This window comes from Scophthalmus maximus, chromosome 3 (genome assembly GCF_022379125.1).
Source record: "Scophthalmus maximus strain ysfricsl-2021 chromosome 3, ASM2237912v1, whole genome shotgun sequence".
Classification (NCBI taxonomy): domain Eukaryota; kingdom Metazoa; phylum Chordata; class Actinopteri; order Pleuronectiformes; family Scophthalmidae; genus Scophthalmus; species Scophthalmus maximus.
In genome coordinates this window covers 167,501-177,500 of record NC_061517.1, presented here as the reverse complement: position 1 = coordinate 177,500, position 10,000 = coordinate 167,501, and the positions used below count along the sequence as shown (strand labels likewise).

The following is a 10,000-nucleotide window of genomic DNA, read 5'->3' as shown; positions in this document are numbered from 1 at the left end:
CAATATGATTTCAACGATGACTCGTGTGATGAGACCTGAGTGTTGTCCTGAGCGTCATGGCCGCCCGACACCCAGTGGCTCAGGGTGGGAGGAGTCTCCGCTCTCTCCTCCAGCTCTGGCAGGTGACACGTCTTTGATATCTGCTGCGCTCGGTGCTGCCAGTCGATCGTCGTCTGGACCACGTGGTTCAGGGCGTCGCCCTCCGGCAGCCGCGCTCCGAGGCGCCGCAGGGCCGAGTGCAGCGACAGGACTTTGGTCAGCGGCGGTTTTTCCGAGCGCCGACAGTGCGGACAGAGCCACGGCTGCGAGTTGCAGGAGTCTGACGTGTCTCTGACACACAAGCTGTGGAATGCGTCTCTGCAGAGTTCACACTGCAACATCGCGCCCATGGGCGGCTTCTGACACACACACACCTTCAGGTCCATGCAGTCGGCCGTGGGGAGGAGCTTCGACTCATTCGCTGCCCTGAGATTAGAGAAAGACTCCAACTCCCTGAGCCGCAGCTCCACCAGAGTTTCCATCTGGTGAAGAGAAAAAACAGAACAACTACTAACATCGTCGTGAAGGAAACTCTGTTGCTCTGGACATTGTAACATTTCTGTGATCCGTTGTGCCAATGGACGAGGTAACGACTGAAAACAGAAGCTTTGCTTCCGTAGCAGATTCATCATCACGTCCCGACTCCTGCTGCAGAACGTCCCGGAGGTCTCCTGCTGTCGTGAACGCGTCTGACTCGGACAAACTCCGGCTTCAGAACCAAACACCAAACTTACTGCAGAGGCTGAATCCCTGGACTCTGAAAGAGCTCGTTCAACATCAGTCAGCGTGTTGAGGCCTGGAGTTTTCTTCTTGTTACTTTTAGGGAATTCTTTTCCTTTCTTGGATTTCCTCTTTGGAGAACGATCACTTCCAACTTCACATCGTGGAGACAGAACCTGTGAGGACCAGAACAACTGTGAGGCGTCTTTCTGCTTCACTTACACATCTGGAGCATGAAATTACTTTTATATTTTCTGTATTTATGGGCATCCGAATATGTAATGTGATTCGTGAGGCAGAGAGAGAAGAGGGAGGAGCTTCATCCCGTCTTCTCTCTTTTCATTTTCTGCTTCTGTTGTTTGTTTATTAGAGTATAGAAACAACTTGACTGACAGTTACATGGAATCATCTAAAAGTGTTTAAAATATTTATGTCAAACAAAAAACAACCAGGAAAAATAAAAACTTTATTATTTCATTTAAACCCAGAAGCAGTCGGACCAGTTGGTCTTTCAGTTTTTACCTCCAGTAAAGTCAGAGCCGAGTCTTTCTGAAGAAAAGCTGCGGCGGCAGATTCTTTCCACGTCTGCACGTCCACCATCAGAGCCTCCAGCCGGTCCAGAGGCTCTAGGTGGACCTGGACAGCTCGTCCTCGCAACACCAGGTCCGAGAGGCTGTTCACACGCGGCACACAACCACTGGCCTGAAACAAACAGACTCACACTCAACAGAGAGAAACATCCGCTGTGTTCCACACGTGAGGAGGTGAAGCTGAGCTCTGACCTGCAGCTGCTCCGCCTCCTGCAGCCACGACCGGGCCGCTCTGACGGCGTCGCTCAGGAGCAGGCAGGTCGGGAGGTGGGCGACGACGCCAGACAACCTCTCAGCTGCAGCACTGAGTGTCTCTATGGAGTGTGGAGGTCTGCAGGGCGAGAGGACACAGTCATGTACTGTAGCTAATTAATATGTATTATATAAACTATAACAAGCTCTGTCACTGTCTTCAGACACTCTGACCTGATGTTGAACTGATCTGCACAGGGAGGTTTTAGAGCAAGACTCTTAACGTCTTGACAAACATCTTAAAGATTAAGTCATGAATGTTTTTGATTCTGCTGCAGGAGACTCGGAGAGGTGTGATGAAGAGGAGATGCTGCAGCCATGCCATTAAAAGCCTTGGAAAGCACTCGTGACAGTTAATGTGTAACAGCACTGAGAACCAATGGAATGAGGCAGAACTAAACGTGATGCTCACTTTTTGTTGATCTTGGTGAATATTCTAGTCGCAGCATTTTGCACTAGCTGTAATTAAAATGAAGCAAAATCAGGAGCACTGACGTAATATTTCATGATTATAAGATACATAAAAGCTGCTATCAACATATCATGACATCACAACGTCTTCTTGTCGATGTCCCGGATGTTTTCTTTGACCCCGAGGTTTGAACGTGGTCGTGTGTCGGGCGGCGCCGCCTCACCTTGACGCGAGGAGGCCGCTCGCCTCATCCTCCCAGTGCTCGGACACGGTGAGCAGCTCCTGAAGACGAGCCATGGCTTTCTCCACGGACGGGTGAGGCGGCAGGCCGACACCCTGGTCGATGAGCCTCCTCATGGTCTCCAGAGTCAGGGCGGCGGGCCGGCCGCCAGCCTGCTGCACAGCCTCCAGCCAGCGAGCCTGCTCCAGCCTCGCCCTCAGACGAGGAAGCTCGGGCAGCTCCACGTCAAAGTCGAAGCTCACGTCCAACAGACTCTGGATCTCCATGACGCCGGGAACCTCGTCTGTCAGGACCTTCTCGCTGTGCTGCTGGAAGTCTTCGATGCGGTTCAAGAGTTCCTAAATGGAAAATGATGCTTTTATATACCTGAAAACAGAAAACTACTTGGATGGTTTTCAGCCTAATGAAGCGCTCCAGAAAACTTCTGGGCTCCGTCCATATATATATATAAAAACTGAACGATCCTCGTCCATCAGAGAGAAACTGTCGCTGACACAAAGTGTTGACACAGTTTATCCTCTTGGTGGTCGAGTTCAGATGGATCAGGTCCAATCAGGAAGAGTGACCCAAAAACTCCAGAGCAGGTTTGACCGCGGGAGGAACCGTAGCAACAGTGATGCGTTTTAAACCTAAAACGTAGTAATGAGGATGAGAGCGAAGCAGTCTGAACGATCAACAATCTGTCAGATGATCACGTGTTTAATATTTGACATGTTGTGTCTCAAAGTTTGAGATATTAATAAAACCACAGAGAAATGAACTCCATGTTTTTTTGTTCTGGATCTAAACAAAGCTAAGAGAAGTCACAAGTCACTCTGATCGGTCATCTTCTGTGAGCACGAGGTTTCTCAGCTGTTGTTTTATTGTGTGACATCACAGGGGGCGTGTCCTACCTTCAACATAGGCGCCTGCGGGAGGCTGCAGGAGAGGTTGTACAGCTGCCTGACGAACGAGCTCAGCTCCTCCACCGTCAACTGGCTCCGGGACTTTACTCCACCACACCGATACCTGGGGGGGGGGGGGGGCAGGAATCAACCCCACAGAAATGTGAAGACGTCTCATCTCTACATGAGTCTGATGATTAATTACCTCGTCTGCCTCTTGCCGTTCAGCAGCTGCTGCGCCACCGACGAACATTTCTCTGCGTCTTGTGTGACGAGGCGAAGGCGCCGCAGGAGGTCGTTCTCTGGGAACAACTTCTCCTCAGATTCAGAGAGAAGTGAGCGAAAGACCGGCAAACCTGAGGAACCACAACGTTCACAGTTTGTGCTTCCAAGTAGCCTTCATGAAATATGATGTTCAGAAGCTTTCAGACATGACTGGGCATTTGGTCACCGAAAGACATTTTGTTTGGAAAATTATGACAAAGCTGTAATATGTCAAATCGACAGACTTGTGAGCAGATATTGTGTTCTATAAAGTTAATATGTCAAATATATGTGTTCTTGTGTTGACCTTTCTTCTTCTCCAGTTTGGCCTCCAGCGTCTCGGCCACTCGGGCGGCCCAGTCATCGTACAGCTCCGCTCGCCACCGCACGGCGCTCATCATTGGCAACAGCTCGTCCAGTGTGTATCTGTAACTGCAGCCGCACATAGAACCTTATGATATGGCACAGACATAATGAAATATACACAAACATATTCATGACATTACTTCAGTGTGTAGTCGTCCATGTGGCAGGAGCAGAGGTCGTCGATGTGGTGCAGACAGACCAGGACTCCCGGGCTGCAGCGACAGGTGATTGCCGACAGGTAGCAGGTCGTCCTGCACTTGGCGCACTGACGCTCGTCGTCCTGCAGGTGGTCGTACTTTGCCTCCTTCACGTGTCTCACCCCCTGAAGGTGTGAGACAAGAAAAAGAAAAGAAGTTGAAAGCAATGGAAGCAAAGCCCAACGCAGCGAGCGTCACCGCTGCAACGCTCTCAAGGTTTGGAAAGGCTGCTCGCTCCGGTTTAGTTTGAAAAGTTGGAAACGATGATGCAGTCGAGACGTTGTGAACATTTCCTTTGAGTTCTGGTTCCCACTCGTCTGTCTCTTCATTATTGTTGGTTCTCGTTCATAACTGCAGAGGAACAATCTGCTTCCTGTTTACAGCGGCATACAAGCCCAGCGTACATGATGACATGTGACATGTGTTTTCAGGTGTGTTAGTATGTACAGGGATCAAAACTGAGGTATGGTTGTCACCTTAAACACTGAATAGTTGTTCCGGACAACAGCTGTGAGTGTACGAACATGAGGAGCATCTCACCATCTTCGTGGTCTTGTCCCTCAGGTCTTGCTCCTCCCGGATCATGGCGACCATGTCCTTGTGGACGGCGGACGCCAGGACCACGTCCAGAGTTCCGGCCTTCGATGCCATGTTACAAACCATCTCATCGTGGGAGAAGACGTTGTAGCGGTGCAGCATGCGATAGTGGTCGACACACTGTCTGCCCAGAGGCATCTGGTTTCACAGGAGTCAGAATATATTATAAATATATAGTTTGTTGATATTTACTGGAATCTTTCCTAAAAACGCCTAATAAATCATCTGGAATTGGTCCTTTTATTACTTGAATACTTCTAACGATGTTTTCAACATGAACATTTCCCCGAGGTCACACAAGACGAACGACGAGTCGCTGCCCAAAGAAAAGATTTTGATCACAGTCGTCATCTTGTCGACTGAAGTTTTTCCTGCTTCTCACAAGAGTTCACTCTGACATTTTCTGTAAATGTTCCTTTGGGGCTGCAAGGAAAAGTTACAGAAAATATCTGTGGACATTTGCAATGAGGAACATTTCCAGACGTCAGTGTTTCAGTCTGGAAGCGGATAGTTAAATATCCGTACTTGTGTGTAGCTGCTGTTTTTGAAATATGTTTTAAAGTAAATTAAATACGAAAGAATTCTTATTGATATTTTCTTTTCTTTTACAAGGACTAAGTTTTCTTGGTGACTTTGACTTGTCGTGATAAGGTACATGACGTGACTCTTACCCAGTCCACGGTGCAGAAGTTCACCGCCTCAGCGAAGTTGAAGCCCTGATTGAAGCCGCTGTGATACGCTCGAGGAAACGTGACCACGAACTCACCGGCGCACTGGTTGGTTCTGTAGATCTGGAGCAGAGGAGACACAAGAAGAAGATCAATGACCTTGGAAGAATAAAACAAATATCATCTGTGATATGAAGAGTCACGTCAACACGTACTGGGACTCCGTAGGCCATCAGGGTGTTGGGGTTCATGATGGTGACCAGCTGGTGCAGAAGGTCGGGCTGAGACTCAAACAGCTCCGGGGCCAGTTTCTTCATCACTTCCTCCAGCTGCTCCGCGGCAAAACCAGGAGCTCCGTACCAGGTCTTAGGTTCCCCCCTAGAAGTTGATCAAGTTCACACAAGAGTTTCGTTGTATGAAGATTGACAGGGCAGATTGTGAGCAACACAAACCAAAGAGACGAGTGGAGCAGCTCAGTACCAGTGCAGGTAGTTAATGGAGTAGCTCCAGTGATCCTCGATGTGCCAGCAAAAGGACGAGAAGCACATGCCCACGTAGAGCCACGGTAGCGTCATCCCACAGATGTCGGCGGTGACGTGAGTCAGGATGGACGGGTTCATCATCGCCAGGTTGTTGAGGTTCCAGCCACAACTCAGGTATTTCTGCAAGAGAGGCGACAAACTCACCAACACAGGAATCAGAACATGTTGTGACTATGCAGATGTGTGGGGATCAGTTTACCTCATCCGCTGCTGTGACCTTCAACCTTCCATTGGGAATCGGGAATCCACTCCCGAACTCCTTTGAGGCGATGTCTGCTCCGTACTCCACAGTCACGTCCTCGTCGATTGCTCCAACCAAACGCCAGAACTCTTTCTCCACCAGCTCCGTCGGCACCATCTGTAAAACACAAGACAAAACACTCACCAGAGAGACCTGAACACCGACCGACCAATCACCGCATGTACCTTGTCAACAACAACCCTCTCTCTACATGGCTCTGGCAGCACGTAGCTTTAGCTACAGTTAGCTCGTAGCCCGTCGTGTTTCACGCCACAGGTTTTGACACCGGGATGTTTGGCGTTTGTGCTCAGCACCACCGGACAGTCGAGGCATTAGAGGCAAGACAGTGTTTCCATGGCAACATGTCAAAAATCTGTTTTTCACTGAATTATGATGTGTTTTATTTGTTATGTAAATGTATAAGAGTTTTGCACTTTTTCATATTTTTACCTTAAAATATTCTTTAAACTATTAACATTTAATACAATTATTAATTTTGTGCTTTTTTAAATGAAGAAAGTATCGGTTCTGGTACCAGTACTGTTTAAAAAGTATCATAAACCACAAATGACACCGACTCACAGATTTATCATGAGTCATGTTCAACTCACATGAACCGGCATGTTGAAGTAATCAGACTTGAAGGCGTCGGCCATCTGCCCGAACGCCCGCAGGGAGTAATCTCTGTACGCCTGTTCGAACCCAAACGCCTCGTGAGGTTTGTTACATTCCTGCACGTGAGACAAAAAAAACTGTGAACAAATGTGTTTCATTTGTTTTTCAGACAAAAACATTTGTATCCTAATTTTCAGACAAGCTCGTTGTGGCGACACCAGCTCACCTGAGCCAGACACCTGGGACATCGCCAGTCTCCTCGGGGGACGTCGCTCAGCGGAGGAATCAGGCAGAACGTGTGATAACTGTCGTCACAGCCGTCGCACAGCAACAGACGCTCTTCATCTCCACCACTGCCACAGACCAGACACACGACCAGGTCCACCTGCAAAACAACAAACACCTGATTCTAACTGACACACGACCAGGTCCACCTGCAAAACAACAAACACCTGATTCTAACTGACACACGACCAGGTCCACCTGCAAAACAACAAACACCTGATTCTAACTGAGACACGACCAGGTCCACCTGCAAAACAACAGACGCCTGATTCTAACTGAGACACGACCAGGTCCACCTGCAAAACAACAGACGCCTGATTCTAACTGACACACGACCAGGTCCACCTGCACAACAACAGACACCTGATTCTAACTGACACACGACCAGGTCCACCTGCAAAACAACGTGAAATCACGTCTCTACTCACTGGACTGGGAGGAACTGGAGGAAGGAACTTCTTGTACCGGGACTTGAATTTGTCAGCTTCAATTACTGGTTCTTTAATTTCAACTGGTTCCTGTTTCACCGGGATCAGAATCTCCTTCTCTGCAAAACACATTTCACAGTGAATACAGTAAATACAGTCAGCTCATATTCGACATGTTACAGTTGTTATGAACATGTTTGTTATGAGCCCTTTAATCCAAACAATAACTTGGGATCATGGGAGTTGTAGTCATCACCACGGAACAAACGGACCTGTGAGTGTTTCATGTGTCTCTTTCTCTTCTGATGATTAAAATCCTTCATCAGGTTGAAATGCACAGTTAAATATTTCCATTAAAACGTCAACTTTGACAAATGAAACTGACATGAAACATTTGGGATCATGTAGCTCAAGATTACACCTTATTCCTTAAATGTTAAGTGTTACTGTAAATACTGTAAATGATGTCAGTGATTAATGTTGTCACTGGGACATGGAGTCTGACCTGGTTCTGACTTGGCAACAAAAGAACCCATCCTGCGCCTCAGGTTGGGCCGGTTCTCGCCGAGCTCACTCGGTTCCGTCTTCACACAGACGTCCTGAGGAAGAGAAGTGAGGCATCAAGTCTTGGTTCTGATCCGGTGTGTGTGTGTCACTAGAGTCTCAGTTCTGATCCGGTGTGTGAGTGTTTCACTAGCGTCTCGGTTCTGATCCGGTTTGTGTCACTAGAGTCTCGGTTCTGATCCGGTGTGTGTCGCTCTCATCATCATCACCAACCTCACACTTCATGCGCTTCGCTCTGCGAGCGGCTGGGCAGGTGACGGGCGTCGGGGCCGGCGGCCTCTGGGCCTTAGTGTTCGGGCTCTGCACCGACTGGACCGGTTTCTGAACACACTGAGGGAAAAAACATGGCGGTTAAAACACACTCGTCAGATATTAATAATCATCTTTTGTGTGCCTGACTGGAAATACCAGTCCACTGAAAAGCAGCGATCAGTAAGAAATGAAAGGAATGTTCTGTAGACAATGTACTGTCGTCAGTACGGAGCAAGAAGAGTTCCAGTTATAAATCATACGTGATCATAAAATAAATATGAAAATATCAGCAGCTGCAGAATAAACCCTACAAACCCTAAAGACAAAAGTTGGTATTAACAGTTTAAAGGGGCAGTGAGCGATTCAAACACGTTTTGTAATAATCTGCGATGTTTCCTCGCGGTCCGTGAGCCGTCGGCGCTTGACTCGTCGGCCTCGTGGTCAGTTAGTGCTCGGTTTCACGCAACGGAGGTCGCGAGTTTGCGTGTCCGAGCAGTGACAACGCCACGACAACAACAAGGAGAGAAACGATCTCTCCAGAATCGCGTACTGCCCCCTTAAGGCCAATAAAAGGAAGTGGTGAGTGACACTGAGGAGGAACATGCAGAAAGAAACAGCACACGTTCACCATTTACCTCTGAGTTTGTAGATTAATAATTTAAAGAGGACAGAAGAAAACAGAATCTCCTACAATATAATAAGTGATGCTGTTCAGCTGCTGACTGACTGATGGAACATGCGTGTTGTTGTCAGGTTCGTCACCGGGACACAAACGTACCTCGTCACGTTCACCATCAGAGTCCAAACGCATCAGTTTGGAAACTGTGTCTGGTGCCTGAGGCGAGAGAGAGCGATTTAGAGCGACGAGGCCTCGACCAAAAACTGACCTGGACAAGCTCTCTGATCATATGGAATATTAACGTGCGACACGACGAGACACCAAACGATGAATTCACACAGCGGATCAGTCAGATCACAGCTCTGACGGTTAATAACAGATATCATCAAACATCCATATGTCTACATTCATCTTCAAGAGATTAACATAATTCGAATGAAAATGTAAATGTCATAGAATAATACATTTGTGTTTGAATTTGAATTGTTATATTTTAAATATTGGCAGTAATAAATATAAAATGGTTTAACATCCAGGTACAAACAGATAGATGTTTATTAAGTACATATTATTATTTAAATTAATATTATAAGTTATTTTATATAAGTAAATATTATTATGTAAATAAATCATTTCAACATATTACATTGTGACTGTAGTTATCATGTTGCACTTCATACACAGAGGTTTCTGTGGATTGATATTGAAATATTAATACTTCTAGGACTAACTCGTATTAAAACATTGATATTTAAATGTACAGTACAAAGTGACCAGCTGATAGGAACTACTTCTCCTTCCGCCCGTCAGTCACATGTGAACTACGTCTTTGTACAGAGAGTGTGTCGCCATGGCGACGTTAACATTACTGCTCCACGAGTCCGGAGCAATGGAGGCGGGTGGAGACTGATTTCACAGACGGGTGAAGATGGAGTGTGACTCGACTCACCAGCAGGTTTGCTCCGCTCTGAAACAGATTGTATGGATAGAGGATTCTCTCGTAATGTCCTCGCAGGTGAGAGCCGATTGCCTTCCCCGGGGCGAAGCCCATCTGGACCGCGATCTTGGTCCAGCGCCGGTCCTGGCACACAAGGTCGAATCCCCCCTCGTCCGCTACCAGCTGGAACCACAGTCGAGAGTTACATTCAAGTTGTAAAATATATATGGAAACAACGTGTCGTGATGTCAGTCATCAACCTTATTTAGCTTATAAAGGTCCAGGAT

General features: G+C 47.4%; 1 protein-coding gene across 1 annotated transcript in view; it reads right to left on the bottom strand.

Annotated features, from left to right (window-relative positions):
• Positions 1-10,000, bottom strand: part of kdm5bb (lysine (K)-specific demethylase 5Bb) — a 14,698-nt gene that overhangs the window by 1,928 nt on the left and 2,770 nt on the right. The window contains exons 3-24 of the mRNA XM_035645120.2: positions 9,974-10,000; positions 9,726-9,896; positions 8,936-8,992; positions 8,119-8,235; positions 7,847-7,940; positions 7,342-7,460; positions 6,855-7,013; positions 6,625-6,744; positions 5,972-6,130; positions 5,711-5,892; positions 5,446-5,608; positions 5,234-5,353; positions 4,506-4,700; positions 3,909-4,090; positions 3,710-3,834; positions 3,344-3,494; positions 3,148-3,262; positions 2,237-2,592; positions 1,542-1,680; positions 1,282-1,461; positions 774-935; positions 36-521 (exon numbers count right to left, since the gene is read on the bottom strand). The exon at positions 9,974-10,000 is cut by the window's right edge and continues 96 nt beyond it. Coding sequence (XP_035501013.1) covers positions 36-521; positions 774-935; positions 1,282-1,461; positions 1,542-1,680; positions 2,237-2,592; positions 3,148-3,262; positions 3,344-3,494; positions 3,710-3,834; positions 3,909-4,090; positions 4,506-4,700; positions 5,234-5,353; positions 5,446-5,608; positions 5,711-5,892; positions 5,972-6,130; positions 6,625-6,744; positions 6,855-7,013; positions 7,342-7,460; positions 7,847-7,940; positions 8,119-8,235; positions 8,936-8,992; positions 9,726-9,896; positions 9,974-10,000 — 3,579 coding nt within the window. The remainder of the gene's footprint in view (positions 1-35; positions 522-773; positions 936-1,281; positions 1,462-1,541; positions 1,681-2,236; positions 2,593-3,147; positions 3,263-3,343; positions 3,495-3,709; positions 3,835-3,908; positions 4,091-4,505; positions 4,701-5,233; positions 5,354-5,445; positions 5,609-5,710; positions 5,893-5,971; positions 6,131-6,624; positions 6,745-6,854; positions 7,014-7,341; positions 7,461-7,846; positions 7,941-8,118; positions 8,236-8,935; positions 8,993-9,725; positions 9,897-9,973) is intronic.